This window comes from Elgaria multicarinata, chromosome 10, assembly GCF_023053635.1.
Source record: "Elgaria multicarinata webbii isolate HBS135686 ecotype San Diego chromosome 10, rElgMul1.1.pri, whole genome shotgun sequence".
NCBI lineage: Eukaryota > Metazoa > Chordata > Lepidosauria > Squamata > Anguidae > Elgaria > Elgaria multicarinata.
In genome coordinates, this window is record NC_086180.1 from 70682100 (window position 1) to 70699386 (window position 17287).

At 43.1% G+C, this 17287-nt stretch overlaps 1 protein-coding gene across 1 annotated transcript in view; it reads right to left on the reverse strand.

The window, feature by feature from the left end:
* Positions 1 to 17287, reverse strand: part of GALNTL6 (polypeptide N-acetylgalactosaminyltransferase like 6) — a 642113-nt gene that overhangs the window by 48406 nt on the left and 576420 nt on the right. Inside the window, exons 9-10 of the mRNA XM_063135437.1 lie at positions 12808 to 12915; positions 2580 to 2801 (exon numbers count right to left, since the gene is read on the reverse strand). Coding sequence (XP_062991507.1) covers positions 2580 to 2801; positions 12808 to 12915 — 330 coding nt within the window. The remainder of the gene's footprint in view (positions 1 to 2579; positions 2802 to 12807; positions 12916 to 17287) is intronic.

Consider the following 17287-nt stretch of genomic DNA (forward strand, 5'->3'; position numbering starts at 1 on the left):
GAAAGACTCTTTTGACCCCTCACACCCTTTTAACATGGAGGATGGGTGCATAATCAAAGCAAACCCAACCAGCAACTAATGCTGGAGTTTTCTTGGTAGAGCATTGCTGGTTGAGAGAAGTGGACATCTTTGCCAACTTTTATTTCAAGTTCAAGTGGCAATACAATTAGGCCCCACATTTAAGTTCTGACCACCACAGCCTTGAAGCATGTCCACACAGCTGGAAGTGACGGGTATGGACTTTTTCTGCAAGGACTGCTAGATTATCCCCAAATGCACAGTTCCTATGAACCCAGCTGTGCACTACAACACAAAACAGGAACCACCAGGATGTATTCTGAAGGTCTCATGAAGTGCCCGCTGCACTGTGCTTTCATAGCGTTTAGAGAGAAGCGCTTCACATATGCACTTTGACAAAGGTCAGTGCTTGGGATACAGCATGGTTAGCAGGCTTCACTGTGACAAAAAGCTTAAATTTTAGAATGTTGGTCTTATGTTCAAAACAAAACAAAACAAAACAAGTAAAAGCTCAGAAGCTGAAGCCTGAAGCTTGATGCTAACAATAAGCAGAAACATAAAATGCCTGAAGATAATTCAATGCATCTGCAACTGCAGATTTGCCGTGTTAGAGAAGCCAGGGTGTACATCAATGTATGCTTGAACGACATAACAGAGATAAATGCTGAGAGTAAAAGGAAACAGTTCTAGAGAGGTAGCAAATCAGAGCTCTATAGAGTCCTGCTCACATATATTACAAAATGGTTGATGTGTGGACAGGTGAGGGAAAGGGAGCAACCAGCTAAGCTTTGCTCGTCCCATATCGGTTGGGGGTCATTCTTTAGTGACATGCCATTTTCTCCCTATAGATTTCTGACTTATTTGAAATGAAAATGGATCATTCTGACACGCCTCCATCTGGAATATCTAAAAGCCAAACTAGATGTGATGTTATACATCTTTGTATTTCTTTTCCCCCTTAAATGCAGAGAGCAGCCACAGAGGTGGGGATGGGCTGATCATTAGCAGTATCACAGTGAGCAGGAAGGAGAATCGCTTTCCTCTCCTGCTACATGGCCCAAGGGAGCCTTCCTCCCAATGCAAATAGCAGCTTCGGAGGAGCAAGATTCGCCAGGACCACAGCAAGTCTGCAGGGAGGGTCATACACACGCTCCCTGCCTGCTTCGATTTCAGTAATGATCAGACCCTCTTCCAGTAGCCACTCTTTGCATTTTTAAAAAATGTGCATTAAATGCAAGTACACATTTAATGGCGCATTCAGTTTGGCCCTAAGAGGCAATTTGCACAGACATCCTCCGGCCACCATTCCCATACAGTCTTGGGTATGTATGCATGAGGGGGGAAATATAACCTGTTATCAGAACATGATTTCTGTGATTGCTCCAGCTCCCAATGTAGAACCTTGGTAGCAGAAAATGCTTCCTGAATGTACCACCAAATCACACGCTAAATTTCTCTGGCTATATTTGGAAGCAACCATGTGGACAAAAGCCGGTGGGATGCTTGCATGAACTGGTCTCATGTTTACAGTCTGAAGTGTGTTATTTTAAAAGACATCCCCCCACCCCACTAGATGAAAAGGTGACTTTGAAACCAGCTCTGATTGAAACCCCAAGAGGGAGCAGCCAACAAAGACAAGCCAGCAAGCGGACTAGAGAGGACCAAATATTTCAAAAGCCCACATTGTTGTTGTTGTTTGTTGCTTCATATAAATATGAACAAAAGGAAGGATGGGAAAGCTACCATTTGCACACAAAATGTGTTATGGTTTTTGTACACATGTCAGAAGGGGCACAGAATATGATGGTCCAATTCACATGGCAGTGTGTGTGTGTGTGTACCCAACACAGTATAACACTGTGCACAGATAATTATATGGGACTGAACACCACAGTTCCTTATTTCAACAATACTTTGCTAGGTGATGCTAGATGCTCCCAGCTCCCTTAACAACCTTGTTGGCCATGGAAATTGGAATCAATTTGGTGAAAGCTTTGTCCTGACAGCAGCAGCTTTGCTGGAAAGGCAGTCTTGCACCTGACTGATCTGTGGTAAAGAGGGGATCAGGGATATACAACATGGCCCCTGTGGGCACCAATGCACCTCTGGATGCCTGCCAAGGTGCCCTAGCCCTCTCATTTCCATGACGGATACATGAGGTGTGTGTGTGTGTGTGTGTGTGTGTGTGTGTGTGTGAGAGAGAGAGAGAGAGAGAGAGACAGAGACAGAGACAGAGACAGAGACAGAGACAGAGACAGAGACAGAGACAACTAGCACATCTATGGGTGGTGATTCATAAAGAGATTGTGGAGGGGAGATGGATTAGCTGGCAGAAGAGGAGACAGGGGAGAAAAAATGTTTGATTTCTGTGAAATAGTTTTCCATTGGTGCTAAAAACTGTGGGTCCAAAAGTGTTCTTTAGTGTGTCGGGGCAGGTTACCTGTCCCTTGTGACTAGCCATACTTCCCACGACAGCCATTTGTGTTGACGCTCAGGACAGTTTCTCAAACGGCCACAAAAGATGGCTGCTAAATTTGGCTGTGCTCGAGTATATTCCTCACCTCTCCCCATGAAGCTGGTGGGGGCTCCACTGGAGGGAAATATTTAGGGACATCCCAAGCCACTGCAGCCATGAACCACTTGAAGTCCTTGCACTTAAGGTGCTTGCGAAGCTCCTTCTGGGCTGAGATATCACCGGTGGAGAGATGCCTGTACTCGGGCCGCCTCTGGTAAACGTACTCTGCGAACTCATCCATCCACGTTTCTGCCACGCGTTTCAGGTTCTGAGCAGCAGAAAGCAAGAGTCAGTCATGCTGAAGGCTGATGGTTACCGTTGATACACACAAGCAATTTCAAGGCGCCGTTCCCTTATCCAGCTTTGGGTGGTTGTGCATTAAGCAAATGGGAGCCTTTCACATTTAAATGCTATTAGGAGCCTGATAAAACTCAGACTGATGACTTCATTCCTCCTTTAAAAAGAAAAACAACAACAGCAGCAGCAACAACAACAACACTTCATTGCAATTACTGAAAAGGATTTAATGAACTAGATACAGTAAAGACTTCGTTAATTAATTCTCTGGAATCTTATTACAAATTTCTCTCACTCACTTGTTACTGCTGGATTGCCTCGGTTGCTTTTCCCACAGCAGTCCCATGCAGAAATATTTGGGAATTTGAGATTTATTTATCTATTAGAGGAAATGCTGGCTATATACTGGGTATAATCTGATTCCCGATGTTTTTCCTCCACAGGTCCAGATATTCCAAGTTTTGCAAAAACCAAACAAACAACCCCCCAAACCTTTTGGAAGCAAGTGTCTGTATTGCTGCTCCTGTACCACATTATTATCTAGCCATCGAAAGCGGAGCCTGCAACAAAATGTTACAGTGTGGGATGCTCCCTTTCAGCATGCCAGCTATAGAGCCATGCCCTCCTCCAGCTGCCAGTCCCCCCTCCCCCCGCTCACCCCAGACACTCAGAATTCTCTGATCACTGAGCATGCTTCGTCTTCAACCTAATCTACACCAAGCAGGATATTGCACTATGAAAGCGGTATATAAAATGCAGGAGCCACACTACAGCTTTGTAGCGGTATTGAAGTGCACTGACAACTATGACACATACCATATACCGCTTTCATATCACTATATCCTGCTTGGTGTGGCTCCTGCCTTTTATATACCGCTGTCATAGTGCAATATCTTGCTTGGCGTAGATTTGGCCTGCCTTTGGTCGGTTTTGTGTATGGGTGTGTTTCCCCCCAACCCTCAAATATATATATTTTTGTACTTTTGAAAACCTTTGAGTTCTCCTGAACATGTTGATACTTCTCTCTCGTTTCTCAGTGCCCCCACTTTTGCTACATAGCTGTTGGCACTTAACAACTGGAGCCGGATCTACACTACTGCTTTAAAGCACTTTTAAGCACTTTGTTTTGACAACTGTATACAGAGTGTGTCTTGAGCCCCAACAGTCATCAAAACTGTTATAAAGCGCTTTAAAGCAGTAGTGTAGATCCTGCCAGGGTTTGCTATTAGAGGGAGTTCTTAAACTAAACCTCTTACATGAAGCTTAGATTAAGAACATAAGAAGAGCTACGCTGGATCAGACCATGGGTCTACTCTAGCTAGTCTAGTATTCTGTTCGCACAGTTGACCAAAAACCCACAAGAAGGACACGGGTGCACCAGCACTCTCCCACCCATGTTCCCCAGCAACTGATGTATTTAGGCTTACTTCCTCTGATACTGGAGGTAGCACATAGCCATCAGGATGAGTAGCCATTGATTGCCTTCTCCCCCAGGAATTTATCCAACCCCCCCTTTAAAACCATCCAATTGGTGGTCATCACTACATCTTGTGGTAGTGAATTACAGAGTTTAACTATGTGCTGTGTGAAGAAGTACTTCCTTTTATCTGTTCTAAATCTATCACTGTTCAGCTTCATGGGATGATCCTGGGTTCTAGTATCATGAGAGTCTCCCTATCCACCATCTCCACATCATGCATGATTTTGTACTAGCTCTGTGCTAGTATGTAGTGCATAATAGAGGTACACACTATGAGTTTTGAGTGTTTGATAAAAAGGGTCTCTTCAAAAAGCATTTCTTGTAATCAAGGTTTCTTGAACTACACGTCTCCCAACGTTCAGCCTTCTAGCTAGTCTAAGGGAAGCCAGACCATTTCACATCTGCATCACTGTACTTTTTCAGACTTTCTCTAGTAATCAAGGTATCTCGCATTACACATGTCCCAATTTCAGCTCTCTGGGTAGTGTGTTAATAATCAAACAACGATGATGCTCACATATGTGAGTCAGGTCTTAGCTAGACCAGCGTTTATCCTGGGGTGAACCCCGGGATCGTCCCTGTGCATCCAGATGATGCACAGGGGATCTTGGGATCAGGCAGGGATCATCCCTTCTTGGCCCCGGGATACAGCCCCACACTTTGGCCCCACTTTTTCCACAGTCCGCGGAAGGTGTGGCCTGTTGCTGCGGCTTGAGCCGGCTCCGCGCGCCGAGCACTGCGCCCATCGGGGTTAGGGTGAGGGGAGAGGGGAAAGTATTTTTTTTAAAAAAACACCCTTACCTTTCTGCTAGAGCGCTCATGCGCAGCTAGCCCTTTAAAAAATTTTTTAAAATGGCGGGCGTGATGCCTCTCTTTTTGAGGTCGTCGCGCCTTACGTGTAAATGAGGGCGAGATCTCACATTATTCACAATGCGAGGTCTCCCCTCCTCTCCCCCGCAACAAAAAGTAGGTCTAGCTAAGGCCTCAGTCGGTGTGTGAAGATGCATGTGTGTGTGTGTGTGAAAAAGATTCTGAATACAAGAATTCTGCCACAATGAATATATATGTTACTACATAGTAAAACAACGCTGAAGGATAAGCTAAAAAACAAATACATGCAACAGGAAGCCCAGTTTCATGTTATGAGAATAAACCATGGTCAGCTTTATACTTGCACACCTTTTGTTCCCCCTCCTTTATGTATCAGAGGAGGAGATGGAAAGCTTCCACAGTCAGATTTAAAGAACCACAGTTCCCTGTGATGTATGAACTCTGGAAACTGTAGTTTGTTTAAAGCAAGTGTAGGAAACCTCTGTGGGCCAATCCCCTCCCCCAAATCCCACCAGGGGCCATATTCCTGCTCCTGCCATTACATCCCTGCACTGCAGGCCTACTCAGTTGAATTTTAAGATGCCTTTTTAATGGTGTGCTGCTTTCAATGATGCACTGGTTTAAAACATTTGAATTAGTTTTATGTATTTTGTGGTGTTTTTATTTGTGTTGTTCCCCGCCTTGATCCAGAGGGAGAAGCGGGTAACAAATTATTATTATTATTATTATTATTATTATTATTATTATTATTATTAATTTGGTGGCACAGCAGTAAAAAAAGAGCTGATTTACTCATGCAACATTGAGCTGTACCACTTCAGACTGCAGGTGGGTGGACTATATTTTTTCAGTGCACCCCAATTGGTTTTATAAAAACCTCCCTTCGCCTAGAGAACTAGCACATCAGGAAAAGGGCTAAGCTAGAATTTTCTCCTCTATCTCCTAGTTTTCTACATGCAGAGATATTTTTTTTAAGTGAGACAATGTTCAAAAATGTAACCCCTCCCTACCTGTCATCTGAAGTAGTACAGTCAAGCAAGGACTCTACTATGTAATTTACCTGAATGTGTCTTTCAGCTCAAATGTGAACGTGAACATCCTAAAAAAAAACCAGAAGCTGGTTTGTGTTGTATTTTTCTCCCCCACTAGACAAAACTTCACTTTCATAGCTTCTTCTTCTCCTCCAATATCAGACTACAAATGAAGGTATTTGTTGTCGGGTCATTCTGACTGTGAACGAACCATGCAACCCCTTTTCAAAAATACCACTTGCAACCTTCCTAATGTTAGTTCTTCAATAGTGTACCAGTCATACAGGCATGTTCTGCAGAAAGATAAAAAGCCAAACACATCGCATAATCTGTAGCACAAGATAATGTTTCTGCTTGGAATAGCCTCTCCCATTGCAATTTGCTTCCTACATTCTTTTTAAAAGCCGCTCTCCAGAATTTTATTAATTTGCTTTGCTTGAAGCATCTGAACAAAGCTAGATGTCTCAAAACCAATAAGACTTATCTGAATACAAAAGGGAGTGAGATTCAGAACAAATGGAGCACATTTCAGCTGGCACAGCAAGATAGGGTTACCACCTGCTTTGTCTCCACAACTGGAAAAAAACACCATTAACGCCTGCAGGAATTGCGCGTGTGCAATTAGAGGAGTTTAAGAAATGATATCTTGGGAATACGTATTCTGAAATGACTTATGCCTCACATCAGGTTGCCTTTTGTTATGGTTTTAAGGGAAACAATACAACTAGATTCTCTGGAGAAATTTCTGAGCCATTAGGTTTCAACAGCAAGGGCACAGGAAGCCGGTGGGACCAAAGCTAGAAAATGTACGGCATCCACCCTCACATCCGTTTCAGGTCATTGTAATGCAGAGAATTCCACTGGGCCTTGCTTGCATAGATAACGCTTACAATGGAGCATGTTTGTAAGATGAAATCCAAAACTGCATGTGTTATGTTGTTTTATTCGACACTCCAACAGGACACATGCTGAAGGAGCCTCTGTCTATAGAGCCTATCATCTACATCAGAGCATCAAAACAGAGGCAGAGGAGCAGCTGGGGACCGACAGCCAAGTGGTGAACCTAGGAAAATCTGATGGCAATGGAGGTGGAGGCAAAGCAGTTGAGGGGGAAGGTGACCATCTGGAAAGGAGGACAGGGCTCGTGTATCTTTTGAATTGAAAAGGGAATTTCAGCAGGTGTAGTTGTTATGCATGCAGTACCTGGTGCAATTCCCTCTTTATAACAACGGTTAAAGCTGCAGGAGCCCTGCCTTCTTTTGTATCTGGTTACTCTAGCTTAGGGTGACCATATGAAAAGGAGGACAGGGCTCCTGTATCTTTAACAGTTGTATTGAAAAGCATATTCAATATATTCAATGCCGCATATAGGCATATGGCGGCACATCCTAATTACCCACATGTTTAGTTTTTAATCGGTTTTTAATTGCTTTATGTGTGTATGTTCTGTGTTTTAGAGTTTTAAATTTTGTATACTTGCTTTTACCTCAATTTTAGAATTTCTGTAAATCGCCCAGAGAGCCCTGGCTATGGGAGCGGTATATAAGTGAAATAAATAAATAAATAAATAAATAAATAAATAAATAGGAATTTCAGCAGGTGTCATTGGTATATATGGAGAACCTGGTGAAATTTCCTCTTCATCACACTGGTTAAAGCTGTAGGTGCCCTGCCCTCTGTTAAATCTGGTCACTCTAGTATAGCTCCTGCAGCTTTAACTGTTGTGATTAAGAGGGAATTTCACCAGGTTTTCCATATATACAAATGACACTTGCTGAAATTCCCTTTTCTATGCAACTATTAAAGATACAGGAGCCCTGTCCTCCTTTTCATATGGTCACCCTACTCTAGCTATACTCCTGCAGCTTTAACTGTTGTGATGAAGAGGGAATTGCACCAGGTGCTGCATGCATCACAACTACACCAGCTGAAATTCCCTTTTCTATACAACTGTTAAAGTTAGAGGAGCCCTGTCCTCCTTTTCATATGGTCACCCGTGTGTGTGTGTGTGTGTGTGTGTTTAGAAAGTTAGAAAAGGCATTGCTGAGGAACTGGGACTTAAAAAGGAAGCGAGAAGGGGGTGGACTGATGCAAAGGAGGTTCCAGGAAGAGAACTACATTGCATCTAATAATGGCACTGGAGCTTTGACTACATTTTGCACGCCCCAATGCAAACATGGCACTCCAGTGTACTATTCCTAAGCACTTTGCAGTCCAAAATGCCAGAGGGGGAAGTTGCATTGGCTGAAATGAGTTAAGTAGACCACACATCTCTGCACATTTCAGCCCTGATCAGCTTCCTACTGTTGCATTTGCAAAGTCAAATAAAGGGAAACCTTGGGAAGTATGAGTTTCCTTCTTCGCTAAGAGATTTTCTTATGCATAGATCACCCCAGTCTTTACAGTCCGAGGGGGAAGTCTTGAAGGTCATCTTGCCATGGTGTGGAGGAGGGATTTCTCAATTGTGGCACCCACCATGTGGAATGATCACCCCATTGAGTTTAGGCAGGGCCCTAATGTGGAGTGTTTCTGCCAACAGCTGAAGACACACTTGTTTGCCCAGACGTTTCCCTGACCACTAGCATTATCAGCTACACCTGGTTAATTTGATTGATATTTGACTGTTTTTATCTAATGTTTAAATGATGGGGTTTATTGTATTTTAATCCTAATCTTATATGGTAAACTGCTTTGGGGGTTATTTCTATTTTTAAAGTGCAAAGCAGTACAGCTTTCTTTTATTTTTGAAATGAATAAATTTGAAGAAGGCAGCAGAAATGTCCTGAAATTTTGCCATTTTGCAAAATAAAAATAAAAATGGTGGCTCAGGTTTTTCTGTAAAAGTAATGTTGTGTAAACGGTGGGTGTAAAAGGCCTATTTATGCAACATTTCAGATGTGAAAGGCATTTATGCCTGTACCGTTGGTGTAAATAGCCCCTTTACAGCTGCCATTTATGCAACATTACTTTTATGGAAAAACCTGAGCCGCCATTTCTTCCACAAAATGGCTGCTTGATGAGAGACCGGGCAGCTGCATAGTAAGCAGATTGCAGCTCGGCGAACAGGGTCCAGGAGACTGAGTGGGGAGGTGTCCATTGCATTCTACCCCTCCCCATGGACTTCGCAGCAGCCTTAGCCTGGATACAACCTCAAGTGTTCTCTCCAGGTGCCCTTTCTGTCGTGGTCCTGATTCATGCTGAAGCTAGGGATGTCACAGAAATCCATTTATTCGATGAATTTTCATAGGCTCATCCCCCAGACTTTGTTTCAGTTCCCATTATGGCACCTAATTCAATCTGTAGCAAGTCAGGCTAATTTGTGAATTTTCTGGGAAATTTTCTGGGAATTTTGCATATTGGGAGGAGGGGGGGAAGCTTCTGCAATTTATGCAAATTATGGCCCAAATTGTGGAAATTACACAAATTACAACCAAATTTATATAATTTGTGCAAGGTGCTCAAACTTCCTGAAAACTATATAAAAAGACCTTCCCAGACTTCAGGGAACAGCCTGGAGTTTAGCTCGCAGATACAGGGGAGTCATACATGCCATAGAACTCCATTGAGCCAAAAAAGAACTGGATTTCCCTGCTACAGGTATCCCTAGCTGGAGCTCATGTTGGTATCCTTCCCTGAATAGGAAGCCTCATCTGATTCAAGCACTGGGGGATGACAGGGCCTGAAGGTGCATAAGAAGGGATTGCATAATATCTTATGGAGCCTAATAAACATTCTCCATCTATGCTAGAGTGTAAAAGCAACTCTGCACTCTCTGAGATAATCCTTAGGTATAGAAAGTCTCTCTCTCTCTCTCTCTCTCTCTCTCTCTCTCACACACACACACACACACACACACACACACACACACACACACACTAGAAGACAATGTAGGCATCTGTCACGAATGCTTTAAACCAGCCATCCCCAACCTGGTACCTTCCAGAGCAGGTGGACAACAACTCAATCAGCCCAGCCAACAATGCCAATGAAATAAACAATCCATCATAAAGGAACAATATAGCAATAAATTAAACTCATAATATAACAATAGGCAACACCCTGCCAGCAGCAACAACATAAAAAGCTATATTAGTTTTGTTTTTAAGTTTCCCGTGCCATCAATCACTTAATAAAAATAAAACATTTTAATGGGTGCCTAAAAGCTTAATGTGCAGTGCAATCCTATATAGGTTTTTCTCAAAGTAATCCCATTGAGTTCAGTGGGACTTACTCCCTGGAAAGTGTTTAGGATTGTTCTCTACGTGCATGCCAAATAAATGTGCTTGACGATGTCATCCCAAAGTCATGGTGTCACAACTGAAACATCCCTGTTTGCACTATCCACCCACTGGATCTCAGAACTTTATAGTAAAACAAACACCAAGTGTTACTCATTTGTTGCAGGGGATCCTGACATCTCTCCTTAAGGCAGCGTTCTTATTGAGGGGCCAGTGCACTTTTTCCAGACCTAAGATCCACATTATGTTGTTGCTGGGAAAAGATGATTCCATGTTTTTCTTTTCCCCAAACAGCATGCCTATTGCAATAGTGTAACGATTGTATTAGTGACACTGATGTCACTAGTAGGGTGATCATATGAAAAGGAGGATAGGTCTCTTGTATCTTTAACAGTTGTACTGAAAGCGAAATTTCAGCAGGTATCATTTGTATGCATGTAGCACCTGGCGAAATTCCCTCTTCATCACAACTGTTAAAGATACAGGAGCCCTGTCCTCCTTTTCATATGGTCACCCTAGGTGAAAGACAAGATGGTGCCTTCCCCATTCCACAGCAATGTCCTTGAACAAAGCACAACAGAGGAGGCGGGGCTCAGGAAGAATGGCTGGGGACTGCTTTGGCTTCCCCTACACAAACCCTAGTATCGCCACCTGAAGCAGCAGCCTCACTCTGCCTAATGGTAGGGCTGGCCCTACAGTTGGGCAGAAGATTCACTGACTGTCTGTATAAGCCCATTGACCCACTAGATTGAGATCTGTATCCAACTGGCAGTTAATTTGGCCCAAACAGTTTATTATAAACCTAACTGAAGCCTCCAGTGGAAAGTCAGAATGGCATAAACAAAACACATTATTACTACAGGAAGATTTTACAGGGAAGAGGACTCCTTCCTTGATGACTCCCTCATCGACATTCTTTCAGCTGTGTGGCTGTTGAGTGATGGTAGCTGAAGTCAAGCATGAACTACCAGCATTTGAGGACCAAATAACAACAAAAGGTACCTTTTTCGGAAACCTTATCCACACAAAATTCATTCTTTCCTTTTGGATGCAAGTGCTAGAAAACGCACTGATCGGTAAGCTCGCATTTCATTGATTCGATAAAGCAACCTTATGAGATCACTTCATGTAACTGAGCCCCTTTTGTCCAGCAGTTGGTTCAGGAAATGGGGCATGTGGGAACTGATGGGACAATCAGTTGAATTTGAGCCTCTTGAACTAAAACTAAACAGAACATTACAGCAAAATGCCATCGTGCCAGGCTTGCAGATTCAGGGTGATTTAATATACCCTGGACAAATTGCAGCAGCTTATGCCAAGGTCATTATTTTCAACCAGGGACTGATCTTCTGGGCCATTCCTGCCAGTGACAAGACTAATGTTAAACACATCCCTAAGCTTAGAGTCCCAAGGATGCTTCTCAGCCCCTAATGTCAGGAGTCAGTTGCTTTCAAGGGCCAAACCCACCCTTGCTGCTCTCCTGGGAAGCACTTTGCCAGACTATGGCTACTAGTCCTGATGACTATATGCTACCTCCAGTGCCAGATGCATATCAGTTGCTGGGGAACATGGGCGGGAGGGTGCTGTTGTACTCATGTCCTGCTTGTGGGTTTCCCAAGGGTAGCTGGATGGCCACTGTGTGAACAGAGTGCTGGACTAGATGGACCCTTGGTCTGATTCAGCATGGCTCTTCTTCTGTTCTTATGACTCACTCTGTGGTTCCTCTGCTTAAAGTGAAGTGTGTCCTGAATTATTTTGAACAGCTTCTAGGCCCAGGGTCTCCCATGTGGCATTAAGCTGCATGAGAAAGAGGAATAAGGAGTGAAAGGAAAGGGTTGTACCCAGTGTTAGTCCTACTTAGAGTAGACTTAACACTGAACACATTCCAAGGAGTGGCTGAGCTTGTTTTTTGTTCCTGGTCCTCCAAAAGGCAATTTGGAAGATCAAGAATGTGATACTTGAAGGCAGCCTCTGTGTTGTGTGATGTTTCTTTAGATTCAGGGTTGCAGAACCTCAAGCTTGGCATCCAGCCCTCTTTGGATCCTAATGTGGCCCCTGGGGGTGCTCCAGATGGCCACATACCTTCTCCTGGCCCTACTTCCCCTCCACCAGCACCAATAATTTGTGGGTTCCCTCGCTTATGTGCCATTTCTTCTCCCCTCTTCTGAAAGATTACTTTAAGCAAAAGCCTGCTGGTATTTGCCCCTTTTTGCCTTTGACTCTGCCCACCACTGGAATGTGGCCCCCCGAGTGCTTGCCTGAAACCAAATTTGGACCTCAGGCTGAAAGAGGTTCAACACCCTTGCTTTAGATAATCTCTACTTCCGAACAAATTGACTGACCGAGGCCACCAAGAGCTTACAGCTGAAAAAAGCGCATCAAAACCTAGCTACTTACTCTTGCTAGACTGGTGCCCGATGGAACTTTGTACGGGACATATTTCCTATAGATGTGTCCAACTCTAGAACATGGAACGTCAAACATGCCACCTCCACACATCCAGACCTGGGAGAGAAACAAAAAAGAAAGAGATGGAGGTGAATATCAACAGAGGTAAGAGTGTGGCAGTGCCCACAAGTTGCCAATAGCAGAAAAGAATGCAAGTGTACGAAGAAAACCAAACCATCCTGTTCTTATTCTTCTAATGATGACTGAGATTGGAAAAAAGTAGGATTGTTGCTTGGGAAGAAGAAATGGCATCTAAAAAAAAGTATTATTATTTTTTAGATAGAGCAATCAACGACACAAAGGCAATAGTTAACACAGTTACCAGTGCTATTTTTCTACCACATAAATAAGAATTTGACATCGTTAGGAATTTTGATTGAGCGCTTGCACTACACTGGAAATTACTACAGCTTCTTCTGGACTTCGCAAACTCCAAAAATGCAATGAGCATAAATGACTATGAGGGAAAAGTCCTGTGGAGCTAAATGGCATCATATAATTAAATGGTCCAGAAGGACGATAATGGGAAACAGAAGAGATAGTAAACCATGTCCAAAGGACAGCATACATTACTGATTATGTTAGTTTGGGGAAATTAACAAAACACTCATATTACGGTTATTTTTAATCTTCTTAACAAGTCTTATTTGCCTTGTAAACAATTGTAAACCCTAATAGTTCTAGTGAAGAACAATTTCGCTGAGTCTTGATCGCAACACACAAACAAAGGCCAATGGCTTCCTAGAGCAGCCTTCCTCAATCTGGGGCGCTCCAGATGTGTTGGACTACAACTCCCAGAATGCCCAGCCAGCTGGGCATTCTGGGAGATGCAGTCCAACACATCTGTAGCGCCCCAGGTTGAGGAAGGCTGCTTTAGATGGATTGTTTTAAATTCACGTCCTCTGAAAAGAAAACCCAGTCAAATCGACAGAATAAACCCACCCAGTCTTCCCCCCTTAGAAGTGTTTACATTCATTTAAAAGCAAATAGGACTTGCCAAAACAAAATGTTGTGGTGTGGTGTGCTTCTGTTCCAGTTTTTTACCCGCCAACCATGCCCTCTTCCAGGATACTCCATGGTACCCCTCCTTTTCCAATACTCCAAAACCATCTGTCAGCACTGAGCATTCTCTGTCCTCATTCCCCATTTCTGCATTTCCCTCTTTAGTTTTTTGTTTTCTATAATTAACTTTTTTGTACTTTTGCAAACCTTGGGTTCTCCCAAGCCCGCTAATACTTCCATCTTGTGTGTGAGTGATACCATTTGGCTAAATAAAGCTTCACGCTCAGAGAATGAGACCATTACTTGTATATAATATTAGGCTTCATTTACTGGTGTGTTTCACATGCCACCAGCCCTATTCAGAAGACACCTTAAACCATGGCTTTAACCATGGTGAATAAGGCTTTTTGTCTTATTCACCATGGTTAAAGCCATGGTTTAATGTGTCATCTGAACAGGGCCACTGCCTCTCACAGCTTCTAATTTTCTCATTTTGCTTCCATTCTCTCTCCCTGAGAGAAGCCTTGATCCCAGAGAAAGTCATATGCTTTTATTCTTTCATCCAATTTGTCTACCACTCTGAAATTCTTGAATGTGGAGTGGTATATAAATATTTCAAATAAATACACACAAGGGTTATTGATTATTTTTCAATCACATTTATCCCCTTAGAGCAGTTTACATATGGTTCCTAGGTGGTTCCCATCTAAAATGATTAGACAGCTTTAGCAGTGCATGGACCTTCAGGCCATTCTCTGGGCAAACATTATTATTATTATTATCATCATCATCATCATCATCATCATCATCATCATCATCATCATCATCTATATCCTGCCTTTTTTCCTCCAAGGAACCCAAGGCGGCATACATAATCCTCCTCCTCCCCATGTTATCCTCACAACAACAACCCTGTGAGGTAGGTTGGGCTGAGAGTCCGTGACTGGCCCAAAGTCACCCAGTGGGTTTCCAAAGCCAAATGGGGACTAGAACCCAGATCTCCCAACTCCCAGTCCAGCACTTTAGCCACTACAATAAGTGTGTTTATTGCATCTGCATTCCACCTTTCTTTCAAAGAAATCAGGATTTCAAATTTAAGTCTATCCCATTTTATCCCCACAATAACCCTGCTGAGTTAAGTTAGACTGAGAGGTAGTGGTCATCCACCAGGGCTGGCCCAAGACATTTTGCTGCCTGAGGTGAAAGACAAGATGGTGCTCTCCTTTCCACCTACAGAAGCCAACTGGACTGGCAGTTGAATCTTACGTCAACACTGGTGATGGGACAACATCTTCTGCCTCACCTGAGGGCCATAGGCTAGCTTAGGGATACAGGGCAGGATGCAGTGAACAAACAGCGCTGTCCTCTCACAGAAGGGAACAGCCAGGAGGCTACCACCACTTTCCCTTCTACGCCATCCAGTGTCTGCCATCTGAGGTGACTGCCTCACTCTGTTGATGATACGTCCGGCTCTGTCATCCACTGAGCTTCATACATTTGATCCCAGCTCTCCCTGACTCATGTCCAACACACTGGATTTTGTAAAGATATGTGCAATAGATATTGCAAAGGACCTTAAACATTAAAAAGTACTGTATAAATAACAAATAGGAGTAAAGACGTAAATAACATCTTCTTGTATCAGTGAACAAGAAAGTGGAAGAGAGAATAGGAAAGCTGTTGGAAATACTGAGGTGAAAACAATTAGGAGGAAATAACATTTGGCACATATGTGCTAGATATAAAACAGAAGATACACTGCAATGCACACCTAAGGCGCAGTTTGTAGGGTAATTGAAATGAATCTCAGACTGGCTTGTAGGACATTTAGCAGCTGTTCCTGTTTGTGTATGAGTTTCAGTATTACTAGAAGCATTTACTTATTTCTTTTGGCAGATCAGAGCTCCTTAAAATGTGCTTTTAATATCAACTGGACTAAAGACATTAAAATGGAGAAGCAACCTGATTCAATCCCCACCACCCCAATGTTAGAGCTACAGGGAATTCGGTTATGTGAAGCTACCAGTTTGCATTGCAGAGCGGAAATTTTGGACAGTCTAAACGAGCAAGCTGTAAAACTCTGGTGTCTTCTTTTATGGCAATGAATCCGCAGCCAACCTCAACAACAATAAAATGCATTTTCTTAAGCCCAGCTTAGAAGAAAAGCATGTTTTTTGTGTATACCACAGAACTATGCTAAAGGTTATTATCCAGTTCTTTACTCAAACACCGCAAATACTGTACAGGAGCTAGGAAAGCTGAGTTACCAATTGCAAAGAAGACTTTTAAGCAGTGATAGGTAAACTTATTCCAGGTTAATTCACCATTTCCTTGAAAAATAACAAACTCACCCATGTTAGCTCAGATGAGACTTCTTGTTTAACATGAAATATTGTTCTATGCTTACTCCCCCCCCTTTTTTTTGCATATGCACAATATCAAAGTCAATCTTGGGCGCTGTTGTATGGAAATGCATAATGCATCATGACATCATGCCTCACCACATTAAGTATTTCCTTCCTGATTGGTTGTTTTCATATGGCCTGCCTGTGTGATGTGATCTTTATTCATTGCTTGCTACTAGTACATGGAGGAGAGAAGAAGATGGACCCACAGAGTCCTCCTCTTCACAGAACCAGAGCTGTGCTGGTGACAATGAGGACAGAAGCAGCCGTGGACACACTGGGTTATTCAAGGGTTTATTTATTTATTTATTACATTTTTATACCGCCCAATAGCTGAAGCTCTCTGGGCAGTTCACAAAAGGGTTAAACCAACCAACCCAGTGTGCAGAATTGTCATTTTGCTGCAGACTGTGCATGCTCTGAAGCTTGAAATCAATTCCGAAGATAATAGTGAATATGTAAAACTATGATCCAGGCTCATTACAAAGGTGAGTATTACGAACGGATGGGTTTAGACCAAGTAATTACGAAATTTGCAGCATGACTAATTGTAAGCATGCTCAGCTGATTGTGTTTAATATCCCATTTCAGACTTTCCTGTTCAACACTAGAAGGTCAGGAGTGGAGCCGGTTTGTGTGGGGGCAGAGACATTGAGTGAGAGGAGGGGGGCTGGCATATGTGTCCCAACCCATTCCCCACATTATGCCCACACATGTTCTTTGAATGATTGCATCAGGTTTTTCATCTTAGCATATTTCTGCCCGGGTTGAATCAACCTGGGTTTGTTTTTAAGCTGCCTGTAGCCTGAGATGTTTGCAGAAAGAAACAAGGGATCATTTCACTTTTGAAGCAGCAGCCTTGACCCTAAAGTCAGATGTGTCTCTCTGCTCTGACTTGACCTCCATCGGCAATATGCTCAAGGCGTGCTGCTTCCATTGGACTGCCACCAAGGATAGAAATAATTCATGGCACCACCACAATGTGTGGCAATAATCAGGGTCTATACCTTTGAGCTGACCGC